At 38.0% G+C, this 26,250-nt stretch overlaps 1 protein-coding gene across 5 annotated transcripts in view; it reads right to left on the bottom strand.

Moving 5' to 3' along the window:
- EIF4G3 (eukaryotic translation initiation factor 4 gamma 3) overlaps window positions 1-26,250 on the bottom strand; it is a 177,506-nt gene that overhangs the window by 68,956 nt on the left and 82,300 nt on the right. For 4 of the 5 annotated variants that reach the window (XM_068967770.1, XM_068967767.1, XM_068967768.1 and 1 more), the window contains 5 exons: window positions 16,851-16,939; window positions 11,977-12,223; window positions 9,874-10,007; window positions 7,746-7,865; window positions 2,035-2,205 (listed from right to left, as the gene is read on the bottom strand). In XM_068967770.1, the coding sequence (XP_068823871.1) occupies window positions 2,035-2,205; window positions 7,746-7,865; window positions 9,874-10,007; window positions 11,977-12,223; window positions 16,851-16,939 (761 nt within the window). Of the gene's footprint in view, window positions 1-2,034; window positions 2,206-7,245; window positions 7,357-7,745; window positions 7,866-9,873; window positions 10,008-11,976; window positions 12,224-16,850; window positions 16,940-26,250 lie in introns of all 5 variants that reach the window. The other variant, XM_068967766.1, reaches the window with a different exon arrangement.

The raw sequence follows: 26,250 nt of genomic DNA, 5'->3' as shown, positions 1-26,250 counted from the left end.
GAGGTTTCTTAAAAAACTGACAATAGAGTTGTCATATGATACAGCAATTCCACTCCTGGGCATATATCCAGACAAAACTATAATCTGAATTCCAATGTTCACAGCAGCATTATTTACAAATGCCAAGACATGGAGACAATCTAAAAGGTCACGGACAGATGAATGGATAAAGGTGTGATACATACATATATCACATAATATACATGTGCACACACATACACAAATAAAATGAAATACTACTCAATCATAAAAAGGATGAAATAATGCCATTTGCAGCAATATAGATGGACCGAGAGATTACTGTACTAAGTTAACACAGAAAAACACAAATACCTATGGTATCACTTACATATGGAATCTAAAATATGATATAAATGGACTTATTTACAAACCAGAAAACAGACTCACAGATCTAGATACAAAAGGGGAGAGGGGGTGGGGAGGGGATAAATTAGAGTTCTGGAATAGCAAATACACAATACTATATATAAAACAGACAACAAGGTTCTACTGTATGGCACAGGGAACTATAGTCAATATCCTGTAATAAAACACAATGAAAAATAATATGAAAATAAATATCTATATGTAAACATACACACATATGTATCTTTTAATCACTTTCCTGTATACTACAAACTAATTCAACTTTAGTTGATTCAGAACTAGAAATTAGATTTAGTTTCTAAATCAACTATACTTCAGTAAAAATTTTTTAAAAAATGGGGAGAACTCTGTTACAGAATAGAGAGGTACAAGTTCACAGCAAACGGACTCCTCAGTAAGCGCCTCTCAAAGCTTCAGTTTCTTCATGAGAACAAGAGAACACATGTATTCCTGCCTTCACAGGTGCTGTCAGAATCTAATGCCATAAGGCACTAATAAACTGCCTTAAACACCAAAAGAAGACATCTTCATATTCAATGACAAATATCTAGCAGGAAATTTAAAACTTTTAGGTCCCTACTCATTAAGCACTTCTCAGAGGGCATGGAAGCAGGAATGTAGAAGGTTGTTTTTTAAGGTTGAGAAATCTTCAGGGAAGATTAGGTACTTGATTTTAGTGACTCTGGAGCAGGATGTTCTTGGGACAAATGACTGGGGCAACTGCGAGAAAAATGAACAAAGGCAAGCAGCCAATTTGGGTCTGACAGAGTTTGTGATGCATCAGTTCGTCTTGGTCCTGACAGTTTGAACAGCTTTGCTGCTAAGTTTACTGTTGAAAAGGTATTTATTAAGTATCTACTATGTGTGAGACTCTGTGCTGGTGCTCAACCAACATCAGGATCTGTAAGGCACATCTCTTTCCAGCGACATTGTCACACCAAGCACGTAACTGGGCTCCCAGAACCACGTCCTGTGCAAGTGCTCTATATTGCTTCATTTAAACGTCACAGAGTTCCATAGGGCACACGCTATTAGCATCTTAATTAGTGTCAAGTCAGTTATCTTAGTTAAAATCAAGAGCGTCTAAAGGGTGCAGGAGAGGTGGGACAGGGATAGGGACTGGCGCTGTGTGCACAGCAAAGGAGGAACAGAGGCTTTATACAATTGACACCCAAAACCAAATTTGTATGGATTAAAGGAATTCACTCAATTTACCCTAAGGAGTTCTGAGGGAGGATATGCTCAAAAAGATGCAAAGAATTCAATTTTATTACCAAGGACTGTAAATAAGATGTATTTCTAAATTCTAACTTATTAGAAATGAAACAAAAAGCAAGATACTAACTAGACTACCACAGGACAATGAACAAGAATCTAGAAACATATTTTTAAGAAAAGCAAATATTGATCTAAGCGTGAATGACAGAATTCTATGACATGTGAGCCCTCGAAATACAGTGTGTGTTTTGAAAAGCACACAGAATGCAACTTCAAGAGAAAACAGGTTGTTGGCATTTACTATAGCTTTTAGAATAATGCCTGTAGTAAGGGAAAAAAATCACAAAAAACCTTATATTACCAGGGCAAAGAGACAAAATAATACCATCATGATTCCAAGCCGCCGTGAGCGTGCGCTCAGGCCCTCACCTGGGTCTTGATGTTTTCAGGGTCCTCAGCGTGGCTGTCGCGCTTCTGGCTGGGCTTCCAGGCGTTCTCCGCCTTCTTCAGGTGCACATCTTCTTTCACAGAGACCGTGATGATCTTCCTGGGCTCTCTTCTCTGGCCGGGTTGAGATCTCCGTGGTCCAACATTCAACAGCTAGGACAAGAGTATTCTTTATTACATCCACACAGAGTACTCACAATCTACCGTCTCTGCTGTGCTGCTCGAGTAAGGATTGACGGTCACAGGAAACACTTCTAGATGCAAAGATGGGTATCAGGCATTCGACTGAGACATGATCTTTGTTTTGGGGGGGGGGTGTGTGTGGGTGTGTTAGAATGTCATCACTGTAGCGTACACCATGACTACAATTTTTGACCCTGATGTCCTAAATGAGGTATGTCTGATAAAGCTACTGTACCTAACAAAAAAGACTACCCTAAGTGAAACTGCTGCTTCTTTTTTTCTTTTGAACTCGTTATGTGACTTTGGACTAGTTACTTGAACAATTACAAAAATTCAGAGGCAGAGATCACCACAGTTACAAATCTGCTTCAAAAACTGTGTCTCTACACTTTCATTGTGCAATACAAATACACCCTTACCATGAAAATTATCTACAGCATAGACACCCAGACTGACTGTAGACCTTAATAGATCCCTCTAAGTTTGCTGGGCCAGAAATACTAAAATAAGTCTTCCTTATGTCATTAATGAAATCCAACTAAATCACTCCCTGAAAAAAGGCCTTTGTCAGCTCTTTGTTCCTCCTAGAGTCCCACTATGCTAATTCTGTTAAAACCAATGTATGTTAGCATGTCACACTGGTTATCAAATCAGAAATGTTACTTCAACGGCAATGTAAGTTACAAGTTGTATTCTATGTATTAAAATGTTCCTAGTAAATGCTACTCTAAATGCCTGGAAATACTTTTTCAAGATTAAATATCTGGAGTGACAGAGAGCTCTGCTTATGACCAATCCAAGATCTGGGATACTGACTACCCTTACTTTCTCTGACAGGTCCTTCTCTGAATGATGAAGAAATATTACAATTAGGTTTCAAGAGGGAAAAAGGAGGAGAAAAAAAAAATGCTTCACACAAGACATACAGACCAAAATCCTATCTCACTTAATGCTCCAATACTGCCCTTTAAGTGAAACTAAAGCAATTATCCTCCAATAAAGAGAGTAAATAAAATGTCATACTTCATACAGAAAGACACATTCAAGAGAGACATGGTCTGAGGACTTTGATAAGCTTAAAAGCCTTTACACATCACCCATCTCAGAATTAATTATTCTCTTACCCTTCCTTGACCGTGTGCCCTAATTAGAAACAGCAGTATTAAGGATGTTTCAGGATCAAAACTTAGAACTTCTGGGCAATACACACCAATCAAATACGTCTAGCTAAGGACTCAGTACTAATGATATAATGTGAGATTATTTTGTAATCTAACAAATGAAAAAAAAAAAACAAAAAACTGAAGTCAAATAAACCCTGAGGTGCCACACATGGTATAACTAAGACAGAACTAAAGAAGATCATCAGACTGGGAAAGTATCAACTGGAAAGAGCTGCTAAACCAGACAGTACTACTCTAAGGTTCATTTCTCACTGAACCCTTGCTAGTTCAGGCAGAAGAACTGTTAAGAAAAGGCAGTAGACCATGTATTGTTTGGGTTTTATAATTCAAAATATATTCTACTGTTAATTAATGTCAGTTACTATCTTTTTTAAAGTTTGGATAAAATTCAAATAAACAGATCACAGATATTCAACTTATTCCATACATCTGCACATAGAAACTTGTTAAAAACAATGATTGGTGGGTATTATAAAAGGTATTATGCCAAAATCATTTAAGAGCCATAGTATAATTTGTGGATATAATTTTAATTATGTTTGCATTAAGTCAGAAAATGTTCATTTCCAAAAAAGAAACTGCAAATACCAATGAATGTTTGAGATTTCTAAAAAGTAAATATGATTTACGAAACAACTCTTTATCTGTCCCAAGGCAAATATAAGTGAATTTCAGACAAGCAGCAAAGAGATGTGAGAAATATTAAAAAAGTAGATAACAACAGTGTTTCAAAGTAAAAAAAAACTGTTAAAAAAAAGTAAAAAAAAAGTTAAAAACTTTTTAAAGTCCCGGATTAAAATATTGAAATTATAACCCATGTGCATCCTCCCAAGACAAATTTAAATAGCTCTGGATAAAACTAATATACTGCTCACAAATATTTACCCAAGTATACTGAGTCCTCAACAGATTATTATTCTTATAAATGCTTAATATGCTTGATTATAATTAATCTCTAACATTCTTCTGTTTATACTCAGAATGATTCACTGGAATATCAATGCCTGGAATGGCTACGGTGAAGTAGAGAAGAGAGGCAGATCAGAAGACAAAAGAACTGTGGTCTCTTGAATACAATTCTGCCACTTATGAGCAAAATTACTATGAACAAGTCTCAACTTTGCTGAACTTAAACCATCTCACATATTAAATGCTTATCGTACCTACGTAAGTTATTACTAGGATCATGGGATATATAATAGTAAGGCATGCCAAAGACGTTTTTAAGAACTAAGTACAATATCAGGTTGTACAATATCATCATGAATACCAAAGGAAAAAAAGAGAAATTTTTTAAAAAGTGATGTGCAGGTTGGTATAAAAATGTTTAAACACCCTGTATCCTTTTTGTGTGTGAAAAACTTAATATAAATTGTCAGATTTACAGTATAATTCAAAAGCTGTACCACAGGTAATGAATGACTTTATTTACTAAATACAGATAAAATTCTACGATGCTGTGCTAAGAGTTATGGAACATATAAAAAGAAATAAAGCCTGGTTGCCTCGCTTGAAAGACAAACAATTCTGACTGATGGTGAGAAGATGAACTTCAAGGTATAATGTGTGCAGGGTCCACATGTCTTAAACTTATTACATAAGAAACTATAGATCTCTGTTGTAGAATTGAATATATATTGCTCCTATTTCAAACTTCTCTGCTTACTTGTATAACCAAAGAAAATAGGACCAATATGCACTGTAGCATTTTTTTTCTTTTTTTAAGAGATAGAACCAACAGTCCCTTTAAGAGAGAAAAGGAAGATATGTGCCCAGGAAACCTCTCTGTATGAAGGATTTTCATCACAGTTCAGTGAATCTCAAATTTAGTTAAAATGAACATGAATGGCAAGTCTAGGTCTACAGCCCCTTTCTCAATACATTTCTTTTGAGGCACATTCTGTGATATCTGCAAACAGATTATTATTAAAATTAACACCACAATAGCCAAGTAACTTGACTTTTAAAAAACTACAGAGATGATACTGCCTGGGTGCTTTCATCAAAAGATGAACTTTTATGGCTACAAATTATATATAACTGTGTATGCCACTAATATAATTGCTACACATTAAAAATATGTTATAACAAGTCTGTTGCAGGAAAGTTTATACCAGGAGTCACAGCAACTACAGCTGGACTAAGAAGCATACATAGCATATCTTAACGATTCTGGATGGTAATTATTTATAAGCCAATTTGGAAGTTGTATGGAGCCAAAAACTATGAAGAGTAGGGCTGCTTTTATTTTCCCCAAGCAGGACTATTGATTGTTCCTTTATATGTTATATATATTCTTTAAAATTCCCATCCTTATCTTCACCAATATACCAAGTAAGTTGGACAAATTAAATGGAGAATATCTGTTAGCTATGGGAACTGTTGGAAGATTACTTATATTAAGACAATGTATCAATATTACTCTGATTGATCACAATTCCACTTAAAAAACAGCATGTGGAACATTGACAGAGCTATGAAAAGAAAGTGAGTTAAACGATTAAAGTGAATATTTTTGGAGACTCTACAAATTATTGATAATGGTTCATCTCCTGTCACATTACTTTGCACTAAATAATCATTTACCTGATATACGTAGGAAAATAAATTACTGGGCAAATATACACTGGGACAGTTACTTTAAAAACCCATTCTCTAGTTTCAGTATTTTGAGTGAGATATAGCTATGCTTAATTCATAATACCTCCTTTAAGCTATACCTGATTATCAGACAGCAGCAAGCTGGTAATGAAAACTCACAGTATACACTGGAAGAGGAGATGCAACAATTCATATCTTCTGTGAGTGACATACGAACAAAACTGAGCAACATGATAACCACAGACATTAACCAGAGAATGATCAAAATGGCATCAACATTATTTCAAATGTTTGGCAAAACAAAGATATAAACTGAAACCAAAATGAAAACAGAGATTAACAAATATATATTTAACCCACCAATGAAGGGAAATAATACTGAAAAACAGGTATAAAATAGTTTCTAGAAAGCTGCTTTCTAAGACTTTCTGGTGCGGAAATTCCAACTTTAGAAAAAAATTTTAATTTGGTATTTAGAGAAATTAGATGAATTTAAATTTCAAACCCGAGTAAGAATAGAATATTATACACACAGGGGTCTTTAAGAAGGTGATGCTTAATAAAAAGTATGCTTCAAATTAAAGTTTTCTCTAGTTTTTATAAAGCCTCAAACACGGTGCAGACATTCCAGTGTTTTCCATCAGTGTTTGGTTAGGCAAATAATTTAAGTATCTACAAAGTGTGATTTGTTGTCAGAAGGTGTAGTCTTATTTCAGAGCAAATTTCAGAAGTTGCCATTCCCGAAATAAAAAGGTGATGGGGAAATAAAAAGTGCCACCTTCTATAAATATATTTTTACAAACATACAGTAGTATAAACAGGGTGATCCACAAATGTATATCAAACCCTGAGCTCCTTCAGAACTTTAGATTAAGTTCTCTCTGTACCATTCCAAGTTGGGGAAGAAGAGGTATTCACATCACTGGCAACATTCACCCCAACATTCCACAAGTCTCCAAAGCATGGAGTAGGCAGAGCCTGTCAAATTCTGCGCAGTGCAGTGCCCAGCTTAACTCCATGGGCGATGCCACTTCCGCCGCTGAAGAGCCTGCTGCTGGGAGTGTAAAGGCAATCTGCAGCTTACCAACACTGCAATCTTCTGAATGTATCACGTTTTCATATTTTGGCTTCACGACTTACAGTAAGTGAGAAGAGCAAAACAGGAAATGTAACACCAGAAACTACTGTTTTGTTTTGTTTTGTTTTAAAAAAGGATTCAGCGCACCCCTAGAGGCAGGCTCTTCAGGGGTGGGTGCGGCATTGCCAGTGGAGTGGAAGCTGGGGCTTTGCTCTGTTCCAGAACTGGCAATCCATGCCTGCTCTGCACTTTGCAAATCTGTAGAAACAAGACAAAGAGATGACCATTAGCTGAACATCACTGGACATCTCTAGTGCATCGGGACACCTCACGACAAAACAGGGATCCTATATAAGGTTGGTTCTATTTTTAACCCACGTGCAGGTCTTTTCAACTGAAAAAAATGTGGAAAAAAAATTCAAGACCAAATTAATGCAGACCAGCTTCTTTCAAGTAAAAACTTGAAACTCAAGTGTATTCTTTATTTGTTTGAATATTAGTATGCAAAGGATAGTCTTCGCCTCTTCTACTTCCTCTGCTTGGTTAGAAGAATCAAAGAATATAAGTCGCTCTCCTGCCATTAGACAAGATGTCATGAAGTCTATGACAGTTTCTAACTAATTGGGTTGCAGGGAACTTGCACTTACAGGTACACCTCTTCCACCAGGGGCTTGCCTTCCAAAATCTGCAAAGGCTGGAGTAAAGTCTGGTCCCCGAGGCAAAATCCGAGGATCCAGAGTTCGCACTGGCAACTTTGGTTGATTGATCTGCATAAAGAAGCAAAGAAAAGCTTAATACAAGTTTCAGAGCATTCAGTGCCACAAAGACAAAAACTCAGACTAAAAGTTATGTCAAGACAGAGCTGCCTTTCTGAGCCAGTGGGAGTCCAATCTGAACCATGACAGGCTCTCCTGGGCTGGCCGTAGAGCCCTTAGGTCAACAGTGGCTTTCTGGTTGCCTTGGAATGGTCAGGTCTAAAATTCCGAGCTCACTTGACACTTTAGGGCCAACAGAATGGCACAAGACAAGCTATTTTGAGAACTTATGAACTATAGCCAAATTTTGGAATCATTTTCCAGGATCATTAAAGCACCTGCCTATAATAAAGCTGATATAGCTTGTTTTGGTTTTGATGCTACTAACTTACGGTTAGTAAAGAATGTATTTTGAATGGACAACAAATCTCAAAAGGAAACAACTGTCATGTAGGATGACTTTATTTTTTGGTTGTGCCACAGGGCTTGTGGGATCTTAGTTCCCCAACCAGGGATTGAAAACTGGATCCCCAAAATTAAAGTGCCAAGTCCTAACCACTGGACTGCCAGTGAATTCTCCATGATGATCCATTTAACAATCTCATTTCGTCTGCTTTGTTAATCGGAGATATCTGGCTTTGTAGTGACTACAGACTCAGCAAAGCTAAGTAGATTAGTGAGAAATCAATTTATCACCGGCCAAAGTCATACAGATAAGGCAGGCAGACAGGAAAAAACATTTTCTAAGAGGACAGTCTCATTCAGTGCGCATAACAAAGCTTGTCCTCTGAATACTGAAGTAGTCTTAAATTAGTACCACCACTCATTCAATTGTCTTCCCATAAGCACTTAAGAAAGAAGACTTAGCAAGAAAAGGAAGAAGATCTGCTGCTCTGAGAGAATAAATGCTACAAATAAGGTCTGGATAAGCAGCTACAGGGATTCTCAATAAGAACTGGATCTCACTCTGCAAGAACGTTACCAACTACACTTTACTTAGGGATTAGCAGTTCCTCTATAAAACATGAGCTCAGTCACCAGAACTGGTTCATCACTAATGTATGTAAAATTATTCTGGCAAATACACACCTGACTTTACATCTTTAAATTGATGAACAGATGAAATAAACACTGACTGTACTAATTTTCTGTATGTTCGATTAAGATCAGATGTAAAGAAAAAGGCTATCTATCTATTTGCACAGGATTAAAGACTCATCCTCCTGTAAGTATCTACTGGAGAAATTCTGAGTTATACACTATTGGAATTACGTTTCCTCCCACTTAAGTTTGATCTGTCAAATACTTACCTAGGTTTCTGACCTATCCTCAATGCTACTCTAATTCCCTATTGAGATTTTAGCACAGTGCATAAACAGGTCTACATCTCCTTAAGCGTATTAGCCCTAAAGACACACAATTTTCACCTTATCACTAGGAAATAGCAGTAATAAGCCAACAATAAATTTTAAAACTTTACCACTCAAATATGAGCTAAACCCCATAATTACTATGAGCTACAGTAAACCTAAGACCCAATAATGCTTAGTGAAACATTTAATTCAAATGTCACTTTAACAATTTCTAAAAAGTGCTCATACTTCACATATTATGGGGGCTTCCTCAGAAGCTCAGCTGGTAAAGAATCCACCTGCAATGCAGGAGATCCCTGTTAGATTGCTGGGCTGGGAAGATCTGCTGGAGAAGGGACAGGCTACCCACTTCAGTATTCTTAGGCTTCCCTGGTGGCTCAGATAGTAAAGAATCCACCTGTACGGCGGGAGACCTAGGTTCGATCTGTGGCTTGGGAAGATTCCCCTGGAGAAGGGAATGGCTACTTACTACAATATTCTGGCCTGGAGAATTCCATGGACAGAGGAGTCTGACAGGCTACAGTCCATGGGGTCACAAAGAGTTGGACACGACTGAGCGACTTTCACTTTCTTCTCACATATTTGCCCTGATAGTTAAAAACCAGTTCTCACCAAAAGACATAGCTTTCACTGAGTGCTCAGCTTACCTTGTCAAGAACCACATCACTGATGGGAGGCAGGCCCTCTGGTTTCTGAATACATGCTGGCATGAATTGGAAATCCAGCAAAAACTCCCTGTCATACTGCTTCTTGCCTTCCGAATCAGGAGGCTTCCAGGATTCTAAAAAAAGGAGAGCAGGCAGACAACAGTCTATAACGTCACTGTATGTATATCCAGCAAGAACATAAGCTGACTCCAATATTTCATCTCATCATATGCAAACAAAACCACAAAGAAAACAATGAGCTACAGTCAGAAAGCATCATGGGAAGATTTAAACTGTTATTTGTTCTTCATCCCTTCTGGATACCTCTGAAGAGTAATCTGAAGTAAGGTGCTCCAGGAACCATACTTGCACATAAGCAGACTTTGTGTAAGTCTGGGACACGGATAATCTTCATTAAATAAATCACCAAGTCTTTTTTAAAAATAGATTTAAAAGTTGTACTCCATTTACAGTTATTACAAAATACTGGTTCTATTTCCCATGTTGTACAATACATCCTTGTAGACTATCTTATGGTCCATAGTTTATATATAATACTTTTGGTTTCCTGCAAAAGGAGGATACTTTTGAATGGAGAGGGGAAAAAAGGTAACAGGACATAAAACACAAAACTAAATAACTTATTAAAGATTCTGAAGTCTAAGCAGACTATAGATCCCCCCCCCCATTACAGTTTAATCTGAAGAAAATAATGGATCTGATTGCTGAGCCAACTAAACTCAGAAAAGACATATACCTTTGTCCAAGAATCCTGTCACTAAATATATTCTTAGCTAATACTTTTCATATGAATATTAAAGTAGTTTTTAACCACAGTACTTTTTTTTGCTACTATTACTATTACTTCAGTTATCATTAACAATCCTATCATAATATAAAGCTGGAAAATGTCTTGAAATTTTTACTGTTACTAAAACCAAGTCACAGTTTTTTCTTTTAATTAACCAAACACTCATCAAAACCAGGCCCCTGACAGCACACTGTATCCTGTTTCATCTTAGTGGTTCTTAGCACACAAGTCATAGACTGCCTGACGCTATGTGAGAATTCTGCAGATACTTTACTACATTATATTCATTACAACATACACAGTTTATTAGGATCTGAATTTTGAATTGCCTTTACCCCCGATTACTGATGGTGTATATTACAGAGGCAAAAAGCAGTTAGTCAGTCAGGATAGTTGGGGCCGCTAGTTGTGCACTTTATCTTTGCCAAACTGAAGGCTAAAAATATAATTTCAACAGTCCTAAAAATGACAACAGCAATTCAATCCCTGAAGAAGGACTGATGGTAGTCCAAGTGCTTGGTGATACAAGCCTAGATCTTTAGGAGAAATTTCAGTATTTTGAGCCCTAAGGTTAAAAACAAAATTTACAATAGAATAACCTTACAATTTCATAAGGCCCATTCCAAGTATTTCACTGCTAGTGTTTTCACTAAACATTAATGATCAGTATACGAAGGTGGGATCAATCAAAGGCTTTCAAAAATTTCTGACTACAACTCACAGTAAGAAATACAGTGATTTCATGACCCTGAACAAACACACACATATATAAAGTTAAAAAAAAAAATACATTCCCCCTATATCTTGTAGGGCACTTCCACATCGCTGGTGCTTAATAACTTAGTATACTGATTCTGACTTCGTACCAGAGTTCAGCTCTACAGAGTGATTTCCATCAACAAAGTTAGTTCCAGCTTCCTGAAACAACAAGTATACTATCTCAAGGAACATGGTCACCATATCTGAAACATCTCTATTAAAATGAATAAATTAAATTCCTCTTGTCAAATTTTACCAGCCTAGCACTGACTGATTTCCTCTGGCAGCAGCTCTTCCAATGCCAGTGAAAGCAGAGTACCAGCCAGCATCAGGTATCACTTCCGCCAACAAAGGACTCTCTGGATTTGCTAGTCAGTCAAATATGCCTGCTGCTTTATTCTGTAAACATTACACTGTGATGAGCCTCTTCCTTCCATCCAGTATTTCTTTAGGAGGAGGCAACACTTCTCTAAGCTGCAGTAGAGTGAAGAGGACAGCAAAAAGCAGACACAGGAAGACAGGGACGAACTTACCTGATTTACATGGGAATGCGACCCCTTCACCAGAACTATCAGTGGAGCCTGAATTAGCATCTACTCCTTCCCCCTCCGAAACACTCTCAGCTCCATTACGTACAGGCTCAGCTTCTTCTCCATTTTCTTCCACAGTTTTCACGTTTTTTAGGTCAGAGGGGTCTCTTTCAGGATGAAACCCTTGGCTCATTTTATCCTGTTCAGATTCAAGCATTTTGTCACCTGAAAGCTCCTCTTCAGCTTTAGGCTAAAGCATAAGTGAACACAGAGGTTAATATTCTTTTCACTGTGTGTAAATACACATGAAGACCCATACTTATCCCCTCAGAAAAGCATAAGAAAACATATCACTCAAGATAAGGATGTCTGTGTTCAGCTTATGGTACTGGAATGGTAAGTTTATTTAAAACGCTTTTCTCATTTCATCTCCTGGGATAAATCAGACAATTCCAAAGGCGACTGAAATGCTTTAACATGACTAATGAAATCTAAATATACTAAAGTTTAAAAAGGAAAGAACTGTTAATCCCTGGAACTTGACGGACATGAAAGAGTCAGAATCTAAAACAAGCTCTCCTACCCTTGCCACTAACGCTCAGCAAATATAAAAAGAAACACTAGAGGGTATGTTTTGTGTTGTCCTCTGGCTGTGGAAAAAGAGTTCAATGAACAGTTTAAAGTGTCTAACTCCAACAAAGCTGACCATCGCTCCTTTAACAAGGAGGTCACTTGTTGGTTAAAATCTATTTTGTGTATTGGTTCTTAGAATTCTCTGAGGTTATGACCTTATTCAAATCATACTGGCACATATTCTCCCAGGGAGAAATCTGGGTTCCAGCGCATCCTATTTTTAAAAGGCAAAATAGAATTAAACTTATTCACCAGATTATTTCTGACCATCTCAGTTTCAGATACAGCAACAACAACAAAGTATTTCTTGAGGGCACATCAACCATCAAAACTCGTGGAGGCAAAGTTCGCAATGAACTTTAAAGTCTTTCTTTTTCATTAAAGGAAACACTCTGGAAATAATCTTTAGAAAGAAGCACTCAGAGGAAATAAGAACTTACCACAAATTCCAGTTGATAAATTCACATTAGGAGAGCCAAATTAGAGGCTCTATTCTTTTTTTTTTCTTTTTTTTGTATTTTTTTGATGTGGACCATTTTTAAAGTCTTTATTGAATTTGTTAGTACATTGTTTCTGTTTTATGTTTTAGTTTTCCGGCCGTAAGGCATATGGGATCCTAGCTCCCTGGCCAGGGATTGAACCTGCACCCCTTGCATCGGAAGGTGAAGTCTTAACCACTGGACCAGCAGGGAAGTCCCTAGAGGCTCTATTGAATTGGCTGAACAGAGGATGGTATTAAAAAATGTCATATACACCAGGAAGTAGTTACCCCAACTGATTTATGAAAAAAATTTTAAATAGTTGCAAACCCGACTTTGTTATTAAGTGAAATATTATAAAAGATATAATACTAATAAATTTTCTACTAACATCAGATTGAGGACAAGAGAAGAGAGTGACAGAGAATGAGATGGTGGGATGGCATCACTGACTCAATGGACATGAGTTTGAGCAAACTCCTGGGAGATAGTGAAGGACGGGGAAGCCGGGAGTGCTGCAGTCCATGGGGTCGCAAAGAGCTGGACACCACCCAGCAACTGAACAACAGAACAATCAGATAATATGGAAAAGATGCTAGATTTTAAAATGTTATCAACAGAAACAGATGGTTTTAAGGCAGTGTTTTCTAAAATGGAACTAAAACGTTCATGCAAACACACCCACACACATGCTTCCTCGTTCCTCCAACAAGATGAGCACAGAAATCATCAGCAGACAGACATAAAAAATTCCAACAAAAATAAATGTTGAAAATGATTTATCAATATTTTTATAAAACATGGCAGAAATTGAGGCCTCTTTTACGTTTTAAGAAAAAACTGATCTACCAAGTTTGAATCATACATTAGCAGCCTCGTTTTTTCTTATTCTATACTCAACTATAATCGAAATTCAAAACTTCCCTGTAATACCACTGTATGATTAAGTATAGGTCATAAAGATCTTGGGCTTCCCTGATAGCTCAGTTGGTAAAGAATCTTCCTGCAATGCAGAAGACACCGGCTCGATTCCTGGAAAAGGGATAGGCTACCTACTCCAGTATTCTGGCCTGGAGAATTAATTCCATGGACTGTATGGGGTTGCAAAGAGTCAGACACAACTGAGCGACTTGCACTTTCACTTTCTTTCATCAAGATCTTTAATAAATTGGCAAGTGAGTCTGCAAATAGTTCTTAAACTTATTACAGAGTAGTATAACCACATTATACATCATACAGAAATCTTATTTCAGGTCCTAGAAAGGTGAAAAAATGCTATTTTAGAGAGAAAAGTTTATTGAGTCATCTCTGTATCTAAACTCAACAACAGACGATCTGTCGGATATAAACAAAGGATGCACTGCTGAGAAAGTCCATTTCTAACTGGAAAAAAAAAAAGTATAAAGAAACTTGGCCCATGAATGACAAACCATATTTCAGAACACAAAGAATTAATGAGGTGTCTGAGGCACACTGTTAGATGGGATATTTCTCAAGGGAATCCATAAAAAAATAGTTCCATTAAGTACTTGATGATTACTTTTCCTTTAGCAGGATGGATTTCTATTCAACTAGTTTATAATTATCTAACCATTCTTGAACTGTTTATTTAGAAAACCAGATTGAAAAAAGAAAGCACTTTATTGCCTAGACTCTCAAAGCAAACATTTTTACAGGAACTTACTAAATAAGAATTTAGTTAACAAAACTGTCTGCTTAATGCAAGAATTTTTTCATGTGCCAGAAAATCAGACTGACAATTACATATGTAATGATGGATGAAATATCCAAAAAGTTTAAAATACATTTTTGGTTGCTTTGAATAACAATTTTAAGATGAATCATCCTTCACGCTATCTCTTCAAAGAATTTGGTTAAATACTTGCAATGATGTAACAACTCAATATAGAACCTAAAATATGCTGATCCCTGAAAAACTTTCTTTTAAAGGCTGAGAAAAACCTGAGAAAAAGATAGCATGATGATCAATGAAAAATTAAGACAATGACAACCAATATTTACTAAACTACTCTAGTAAATACTTAATTTTAGAAAGACTAGGGACTAGGATTTCTGGAAAAAGTATGCGTGCAAATGACCAAATATCTTAAGTTAAGAAAACAGTGACTGGTTCAAAATGAGCCTAAACAATTCTCGTGCATGAAGAGTAATAATCTAAAGCAGGTTCAGCAAATTATGGACCGTGGGCCAATAGCGGGCCCCTTACCCACTTTTGTACTGTGCACAAGGTAAGGATGTGTTTGTGTACACTTGTAACGTTGGAAAAATATTTCAAGGAAGAATATTTTATGAAATGTGAGTATTACATAAAATTCATATTTCAATGTTCACCAACAAACTCTTACTGAAATATAGCCACTCATACATTTCACACATTGTCCATGGTTGCTTTGGGGCTACAGCAGTAGAGCTGAGAAACTGCCACATGGACCCTAAGTCTGCAAAGCCTGAACTAGTTACTATCTGGACTGTTACACATGGGAAGTTCGTCAACCCTTGACCTAAAGATGAGGATGAAAATCTGGAAGCAAAGGAACAGTGACCTATCCATTTAATATTCAATAATGCTTTTAAAAGGCCACAGGGTAAAGGAACATAAAGTATAATAAAAGAAAGTGAATAGATTACAGCTGACTCTAAAGATAAACCCATCTGTGAAGCTCTTACAGCCATACCAGGAATGTATGTGATTCCCCTGCCTCTGGAAGGTATTTTATTCTTTTGTAGGAGCAACATTTTCTTGTTCAGTTGCAAAAGGAGTGTAGTAACTATTTGCACCTCTATAACTTATTGCCAATTCTTACCCCCTGATAACCACAATGAAATCATACCAGTGAAACATTTTAGAAGTTGCTATGGGACAACTGTGACATCAACAGAGCATCATGTAAGAGCAATGACAGGACAGGGAGAAGCAACAAAGAGGCACTGTGAGCAGCCTGAAGAGGGGAAGAATTATAACTGGATAGGAAAGTTTTATAAAACAAATGCATTTAAAGGTATTTAAAAATGATTTCTACATTTTAATGTTATCATCTTAAACATTCAATGAAAATTATTTTAATAAAGTAGACATAAGAACTCAAAAAAAGAAAAAAAAAGAAACACGGAAATTGTTTATATTATTCTTCTTTAAAAGCTGCAGTATGTAACAGCAGGCATATTGAGATTAGAGACCGTGAAACTGGTAGAGCACGGCTTAGGATGAAACCTGACAAGCTTTGAGGAAAAGCTTGTCCTGGACCTGGTGTGCAGTGTCCTACAGCAAAATCCATGCCTTAGTTCAAGCCATATGTGAAAAGTCACATTACTGGGATGCAGGTAAAGGACAACAGATTCAAACTCAGTTTCCTTAAAATATACTTGATGATTTCCACCAGGACAGCTAATAGGCATTTGAAAAAAAAAAAAAACCCCACTTAAAAAAACAAACACGAGATTAGTCTTTACATGTGGTAATATAAGGGAAAAATTAACAATACTTATTTTTGCTATTTGAGAAGAAGTATTTTTAAAAAGAAAGAAGAATTCAGTGAAATTGAATAAGCTACCTATAAAAAATTCAACAACCTATAAAAAACCACCTATAAAAAATTCTTCAAATGGATTAAAAAAAAATCAGACTCTGAGCTTGATATATTTACTTGGAAAACAGAATCTCAAAAGTTATAAACACACGCTTTTCTGAGAAAACAGCACCACTGTTCTGAAGATGAGCTGAAGATATTTACAGCTGTCCCTTACCTCTGATTCTGCCTCTAACAACTCTTCAGTGGCTCGGGTCCGGTCTTTTGGTTTCTTCCACATCTTTGGTGCAGGTATAGCTGTCTGAGCTGAAATAGAAGAGCAGGCTGCCATTACTTCCCACTGCAAAAATTGAAAATATTAGGTCTAAACGATACCTCTATTCAAATTTAGCAAAAAAAGGGCTTCCTGCACAGTCAGGAGACGGATGGATGATAAGTGAAGAACTGTGTAATTGTGGCCCAAAGACTGCAATGGCAAATGTCTTAGGCACAAATTGTTCACATCAGCTCACACAGCCTTCAAACAGTGGCATAAGTTCCTCCTATTTCATGGTTAGGACAAACCAAGCCACAAAATTCAGTATGAAGTGAGTATCTACATAAGAAACTGGGCTACCAGCCAATTCTAGACTTGGGCCTGTTTCTATTGTTAATCGACTATGTGATCTTAAGCAAGTAACACTTTTCAGGTACTAGCATACTCAACTATAAAGTGTAAGATTGTTGCTGCTGCTGCTAAGTCGCTTCAGTCGTGTCCGACTCTGTGCGACCCCATAGACGGTAGCCTACCAGGCTCCCCTGTCCCTGGGATTCTCCAGGCAAGAACACTGGAGTGGGTTGCTATTTCCTTCTCCAATGCAGGAAAGTGAAAAGTGAAAGTGAAGTCGCTCAGTCGTGTCCGACTCTTAGCGACCCCATGGACTGCAGCCTACCAGGCTCCTCCGCCCATGGGATTTTCCAGGCGAGAGTACTGGAGTGGGGTGCCATTGCCTTCTCCGAAGTATAAGACTAAGACAGATGATATCTAAGGTTCCTTTAAGCCACAAAAAACACTAAATTCCAGATTTTGCTTTAAACAGACAGCAAAAGTATACTTTGATAAAGATTTCATTAGATAGGCAGCACTTGCACAACACCGAGTTCTCACTTCACATCAACACTGTGGGCTTATCCTTTCATATGGCTGGGGTGAAAATTAAGGAGGAAATAGGTAATGTGTTTTTTCTGGTTGTGCTGCACGCCTTGTAGGATCTTAGTTCCCTGATCAGGGATCAAACCAAAGCATGAGTCCTAACCACTGAACCACCAGGAATTCTCATAATTTTTATTGAATTATTCTACTGTTTCAGAAGTTCCACCTGGAAACCTAAGCTTGCGAAGATTTACAAATTTACTTGGTTACAAAGTCCACAAAAATCAACCTTTGGACATACAGTTTAAAGATACTTGGAACATCAGAAAGCAAATAAAACATGTTTTAAAGGATCCCACAGAAGGCAGTCAGTGGTGCAAAATGGTAAAGAATCTGCCTGCAACGCAAGAGACCTGGGTTGGGAAGATCCCCTGGAGAAGGGAATGGCACCCATTCCAGTATTCTTGCCTGGAAAATCCCATGGACAGAGGAGCCTACAGGTGATGGGGTCACAGAATTGGACATGACTGACTTCAGACGATACCGGAAGGCGGCAGGAGTCAAAAGCAAGCAGTGAGGTTCTAAGGCAGATGGGAAGGGAGGGGAGAGTCAAAGAAAGGCCACTTTATAAACAAACAGACGTTACTGAAAGTGAGTGAACAAAAAGTCGAAGGAACCATCTAATCTAATTCCTGACAGAAATAAAAGGTCACACTGAGACGAAACCAACCAATCTCTCTGGGTGATTGATTCAAATCTTTTTTGGAAGAATGGTACAATATAAACACTCACACTGGTGTTGGGAACAAGGAAAAAGAGACATTTAATAATCTTCTCAAAACTACTGCACCATCATAAAAATACTCTGTAAATCTCTTTTATTACCCACTCCTCAAACCAACTTGTCTTTATCCTTCCCTCTACAGACCATATGAACGAGAAAACATTATTAGAACAACAGCTATTCTTCCTTCGCAGCTTACCCAAGGTAAACCATTTTCTCAAAGTATGGAACTCAGATTATGGTAACTACAGGTGGATTTAAATTCGGTTTTGCCTCAGCCTTATCATGAATATGTATATTCAAGTATTAATAATTGTATGTGTGATACGTGATGGTCTCGCTTCATTTTTGATGGATCTTTTGATTTTATATAACCAGTCTGTTTTATGTGCATCTCTCCAAAATGTTTGTGAGTAATTCTGCTTTCATAGAAGAATTCTTTTTAAGAATTACAGAGTTTGAGGAACCTGTACATTAAAATTAAATTTTTCTTTCATATATACATGAATTCAGCTTTAATTTTCATTCATGCAAAAGGGAAGACCACTTTCTGACGGATTTCCTCTAAACCAAAAAAACCAAAGATGTAGATAAACTTTTCCTTCAAAACTGTATCAAACGAACCCAAAACATTAAAACATTTCCCCCATGGGTAACATTAACACATTTAATATGCTTTTTTAAAAAAAAATCAGCTACTTGCACAGCAGGAATTGTTACTCTGTTCAAGCCGCTAAAGTTTTGATTTAAAGTAATAATTCACAAAAAGAGATGAGAGAAAGCACACACCTGCTTAGGAGATACGCAGTCCTTTAAAAAAGTGGACACAGATACACACCGTGTGTCTACTGACTGTGATATACAGCCCCTCTCCTACCTTTACTGATGGAAGGGTGCAGAAACCTGCGGGTGTGCTAGAGTGGGGAGGAGAAGTAGGGGACCAGGGAGGAAGTGAGGGAGGAGGACAGACAGACAGGAACACCAGCTGCCAGATTTAAAGGACAATTAATACCAAATTAGAAGAAGTGAAGTAAGTTTAGGATACTGTCTCAGATTTGTTCTTTCCTTTCTAGTCCATTTCTGATGCCTATGTCTTAATTAGGCCCTTATTGCTGCACTGATTTAACTATGAAAGAGGCTCAACTCACTGCCTGCAATTCGTATTAAATACAATAATGCCTGAATGATGGCCTCTCTAAATAACTGATTTGACTGGTTGTTCTTTTACTTAAAGTATTCCTTAAGGCATCTTCCATAGGGCCAAGCAAAGCTCCTTACACAGGGTGGTGGTTGTTCAGTCTCCAAGTCGTGTCCGACTGTCTGTAACCCCATGAACTGCAGCATGCCAGGCTTCCCTGTCCTTCACTACCTCCGGGAGTTTGCTCAAACTCATGTCCATTGAGTCAGTGATGCCATCCAATCATCTTATCCTCTGTCACCCCCATCTCCTCTTGCCCTCAATCTTTCCCAGCATCAGGGTCTTTTTGAACGAACTGGCTCTTTGCATTAGGTGGCCAAAGTATTTACAATTCAGCTTCAACATCAGCCCTTCTAATAAACACTCAGGATTGATCTCCTTTAGGATGGACTAGTTGGATCTCCTTGCAGTCCAAGGGATTCTCAAGAGTCTTCTCCAACACCACAGTTCAAAAGCATCAATTCTTTGGCACTCAGCTTTCTTCATAGTCCAACTCTCACATCTATACATGACCACTGGAAAAACCATAGCCTCGACTAGACAGACCTTTGTCAGTAAAGCGATGCCTCTGTTCTTTAATACACTGACTAGGTTTGTCGTAGCTTTCCTTGCAAGGAGCAAGTGTAATTTCACGGCTGCAGGCAGCATCTTGGAGCCAAAGAAAATAAAGTCTGTCGCTGTGTCCACTTTTCCCCCGTCTATTCGTCATGAAGTGATGGGACCAGACGCCATGACCTCAGTTTTTTGAATGCTGAGTTTTGAGCCAACTTTTTAACTCCTCTTTCAACTTCATCAAGAGGCTCTTTAGTTCTTCTTCGCTTTCTGCCATTAAAGTGGTATCATCTGTATATCTGAGGTTGTTGATATTTCTCCTAGCAATTGTGATTCCAACTTATGATTCATTCAGTCTGGCATTTTACATGATGTACACTGAACAGAAGTTAACGTTCCCAATTCTGAACCAGTCTGTTGTTCCATGTCCAGTACTAACGGGTGCTTCTTGTCCTGCATACAGGTTTCTCAGGAGGCAGGTAAGGTGGTCGGGTAGGAATTCATATTTGTTGACTGAATAAATAATAGCAGTTCTCTGTTAAAGAGGTATTATTGACATTCCCAAGACAAATTCTTTTCCCCTTGCTTGCATTAAGGCACCACAGGGCAAGAGACAATCTTGTGAGACAATCTTGCATGAGATTCACAATGACCTGAATTTAGAGATGTCTAATGGAGCGTCCCCAACTATCCATAAGAAGTCAACTCTCAGAGGAACACTGATTTCCTACCTCTTTAAAACAGAGAATTTTGTTGCTGTTTACTGTCTTAAGTCATGTCCAACTCTTTCATGACCCCACAGACTGTAGCCTGCTAGACTTCTCTGTTCATGGGATTTTCCAGGCAAGAATACTGCAGTAGGTTGCTATTTCCTTCTCCAGGGGATCTTCCCAACCCAGGGAATCAAACTCATGTTTCCTGCATTGGCAGGCAGATTCTTTACCACTGAGCCACCCAGGAAGCCCCCAAAACAGAGAATAAGAAAATTCAAAGAAAGAAAAGCTATGATTTCAAGATTTTTGCTAATTTTTATATTACTGGATGGAAAATGTTTTTCTTCAGAGCTCTTTTTATGAAATTACTAATATAAAGTCTGAAAAATATTGGGGATATAGACAAGTTTAATCACTGGGTTTTAATAAATAAATGGAACTACATCAAACTAAAAAGTTTCTGCACATCAAACCATCATCAAAGTGAAAAGGCAACTGACTAAACAGGAGAAGATATCCGCAAATCATGTATCTAATATTGGGCTAATAGTCAAAATATATAAAGAACTCATACAAATCAACAAAATCCCAACCAAACTGATTTTAAAAAATGGGCAGAGGATCTGAACACACATTTTCCCAAAGACAATATGCAGATGGCCCACAGGCACATGAAATATGTTCTGTACCACTTATTATCAGGAAAATGCAAATCCAAATCACAAGGCGACAGCAACTGTACCTGTCAGAATGGCTACTATTGAAAAGATGAGAAATAACAAATGTTGGAGAGGATGTGGAGAAACGGGAACCTTTGTACATTGTTGTTGGGAGTGTAAATTCTTGTAGGCACTACAGGAAATGGTACAGAGATTTCCCCCCAAATTTAAAAACTGAACTACCACACAACCAAGGTATTCCATTTCTGGGTATTTATCTGAAGAATATGGAAACACTAATTTTAAAAAATATATGCACCCCTTTATTTAATGCAGCATTATATGCAACAGTTTAGATATGGAAATGACCTAAATGCCTACTGATGGCTAAACACATAAAGATTCAGGGTGTGCACACACACCCACACACACACACGGACCACTACACAGCCAGAGAAACAATGAAGTCCCAGGTGGCTCAATGATAAAGAATCCGCCTGCCAATGCAAAAGACGAGGGGGTCAATGCTGGGTTGGGAAGAGCCCCTGGGGGAGGAAATGAGCCCACCCTACTATTCTTGCTTGGGAAGTTTCATGAACCGAGGAATGCGATGGGCAATAGTCCACGGGGTCGCAGCAGAGTTGGTCATGACTAGCAGCTGAAGAACAACCATTTGTGACAACAGGGATGGACCCTGCAGGTACTGTGCTAAGTGAAGGAAATCAGATGGGAAAGACAAATACTGTATGATTTCACTCACGTGGAATATAGAACAAACAAAATAAAAACAAACTCACAGACACAGAGCACAGGTCAGCTGTTACCCATGGGGAAAGCAGGGGGGAAAAATGGGTGAAGGGAGCCAACCGTATTGTGGTGGAGAGTAAGCAGACTTGCAGTGCTGACCACTCAGCAGTGTACGCAGATGCACTGGTAAGGCAAGGTCCCAAGTACATTGTCACAGGGTTGTATACAAACAGTAGAATGTTCCAATAATGGAATTTGCAGTGAGAGGCCCCACTCTTTAATACCCACTTCTTTTTTTAAAAAATATTTTTAATTATTTGGCTGCACTGGCTTAGTTGCAGCACACAGGATCTTTAGTTGTGGCATGCAGTTTCTTAGCTGTCACGTGAGATCCAGGAATCGAGCCCAGGTCCCCTGCATTGGGAGTGCAGAGTCTTAGCCACTGGACCACCAAGGAAATCCCCAACACCCACTTCTAATCCCTTCTCATTACTGTCTCCATCCCCTTCCGATATTTTTCCTTTTATCCCCCACAACAGATTTGAAATCCTAAAAGTCACAATAAATTATTCTGATTATATTATATTCAAGAATTCTGTCTAGAGTTCTTGAGGATGGGCATCTTATCCTCTCCTTTTTTTCTGCCATAGATCCTTGTGAGAACCAAGGTAATTTTGATGATTTATTTAAGGAACAGGGGCAGAACACAGAAAATAAAACCCAAGTGAGAGAAGGATTAAGTTTTTACAAAGGAGATGTAAATAACTAGAAGAGAATGACGGTGATAAATACGCAAGAATGATAGGGTCAATGAGAGATGTCTGTCAAACAAAAGAAACACTAGAACGCAGGTCAGTCAGGGCCTCTTCAGTCTTCTGAGGTGCTGCTGTTTGACACAGACAGATGGACTGACAGTTATCCTCCCGCACATCTGTTAGAAAAAGGCTCTCTGCTCTAGGACTGCTGCACAGAAGCTGAAGCAGTGTAAGCAAGACTCCGCAGGGCCTAGCACTGAAACCAAGAAGGAAGTATAAGGAAAAGATGAGTCTAGACTTAAATTACACCGAAATATACATCTACAACACAATTAAAAAATTTTTACTTCTAGTTTTAACGTGAAATACCATCACAGTGAGAATCAAATCATAGGTTTATTGATTTTATTGATGTTAATCAATAACTACTTTTCAGTTTTATGATTCTTTTTTTCCCCATTATTCCCTGTTTTCTATTTTTTATTTTCTCTATTATCTTTATTATTTCCTTTGGGTTTACTTTTGCTTTCCTTCTTTTTTTAATGCAAAATTTCAGCTTTACTGATGTATAAACGACATAAAAATTGTAAGATATTTAAAGTGTACACAAGGCGATGGCACCCCACTCCAGTACTCTTGCCTGGAAAATCCCGTGGATGGAGGAGCCTGATAGGCTGCAGTCCATGGGCTCGCGAAGAGTCCGACACTGAGTGACTTCACTTTCACTTTCTTGCATTAGAGAAGAAAATGACAACCTACTCCAGTGTTCTTGCCTGGAGAATCCCAGGGACGGGGGAGCCTGGTGGGCTGCCGTTTATGGGGCTGCACAGAGTCAGACACGACTGAAGCAACTTAGCAGCAGTGGTGATTTAATATATGCACAGACATACCCTGGAAAGGATTCCTCCATCTAGTTAACACACCCATCATCTTATATATTTATCTTTTTTTAATTGGTAAGAACACTGAATTTCTATTCTCTTGGCAAATTTCAGGTATACAATAGTTATTAAGTACAATCACCAAGATTTACATTAGATCTCAGACATTATTCATCTTATAAAATTTGCTCATTTAATAGTTTCATCACATGGAGACTGACTGAATAATTTGAGACCATTTTCACTTTTAAAATGGTCATTTAGTGGTGTCAACTGCCGCCTGAGTACTATCCTGGTAGTGCAGTAGGGAGTATGACATACTGCCGCAGATATCCACATCACAGTCCCTGGACACTGTGAGTATGTTACCTGACATGACCAAAGTGCTTTTGCAGATGTGATTAAGTTTAAGGGATCTTGATAGTTCAGTTCAGTTCAGTCACTCAGTCGTGTCCAACTCTTTGGGACCCCAGGGACTGCAGCATGCCAGGCCTCCCTGTCCATCACCAACTCCTGGAGTTTACTCAAACTCATGTCCATTGAGTCAGTGATGCCATCCAACCATCTCATTTTCTTTCACCCCCTTCTCCTCTTGCCCTCAATCTTTCCCAGCATCAGGGTCTTTTCAAATGAGTCAGTTCTTTGCATCAGGTGGACAAAGTATTGGAGTTTCAGCCTCAACGTCAGTCCTTCCAATGAATACCCAGGACTGGTCTCCTTTAGAATGGACTGGTTGGATCTCCTTGCAGTCCAAGGGACTCTCAAGAGTATTCTCCGATACCACAGTTCAAAAGCATCAATTCTTCAGCACTCAGCATTCTTCACAGTCCAACACTCACATCCATACATGACCACAGGAAAAACCATAGCCTTGACTAGATGGACCTTTGATGGTAAAGTAATATCTCTGCTTTTGAATATGCTGTCTAGGTTGGTCATAACTTTCCTTCCAAGGAGCAAGTGTCTTTTTATTTCATGGCAGCAGTCACCATCTGCAGTGATTTTGGAGCCCAAAAAAATAAAGTCTGCTGCTGTTTCCACTGTTTCCCCATCTATTTGCCATGAAGTGATGGGACCGGATGCCATGATCTTCATTTTCTAAATGTTGAGTTTTAAGCCAACGTTTTCACTCTCCTCTTTCACCAAGAGGCTCTTTAGTTCTCCAAGGAATCTTGACAGGGAGATTATTATCCTGGAGTAACCTAATGGATCCAATGTGATCAAAAGGAGGGGAAGGAAAGGAGGCAGGAGAAATGAACAAATAAGAATATGCTATGTTGCTGGCTTTCAAGATAGAGGAAGTGGCCCCAAGGGAAGGAGTATATGTATCTCTGAAAGATGGAAAAAGCAAGAGAACAGATTCTCTCACAGAGCTTCCAGAAGAAACACAGACCTGCTGATATCTTGACTTTCAGTGCAACCGAGTTTGGACTCCTGATCTCTCAGATTGTGGTGCTATGTCATAGCATCAACAGGAAAAGGATACAACCATGAATTCTGATCTGCATTGTGGTTGGGTCAGATAGTATACCTGCTTTGACTTGAATCCTTTTAAATTTATTAAGACTTGTTTTATGACCCACAATATGGTCTGTCTGGGCAAATGGGATATTGGCACTTCTGTATCTGCTGGTCAAGCTGGTTGTGTTGTTCAGGCCTTCTCCAGGCTCACTAAATTTCTGTCTACTGGTTCCATCAATTATGTTTTTCTAATTAAGTCAATTCAATGTCACTACTTTTTGATTATGTGAAATGCAGTTAAATATATTAAATAATTAAAGATTTTCTATGCTAATTTTAATAGTCAGTCATAAATCAGTTTTGATTATTTTTCTTCTCAGTGCAAGTCATATATATTCTCATGGTTTCATTGGTTAATTCTTGCAAACATTTGAGGAAGAAACAATATCAATTCCAAGAAACTCTATCACAATAGTGAAGAAGAGGGACTACTTATTAATTCATTCTCTGAGGTCAGCACCACCATTTACCCAAATATAAAAATACCAGAAAACGATATGCCAGTACCATTTAAGAACGATGCAAAAAAACTACATAAATTTTTAGTAAGTCAAATTCAACAATACATGAAAAGAGAAACACCCCAAGACCAAGTTTCATCTTAGGAAGGCAAAGCTGGTTTAACATTCAAATGGAAAGTAATTAATAAAGAAAAAAGAAAACTACAACTGTCTC

Source organism: Capricornis sumatraensis, chromosome 3 (genome assembly GCF_032405125.1).
Source record: "Capricornis sumatraensis isolate serow.1 chromosome 3, serow.2, whole genome shotgun sequence".
Lineage (NCBI taxonomy): Eukaryota > Metazoa > Chordata > Mammalia > Artiodactyla > Bovidae > Capricornis > Capricornis sumatraensis.
The sequence above is the reverse complement of the archived record's forward strand: the minus strand, read 5'-3'. Positions and strand labels throughout refer to the sequence as shown.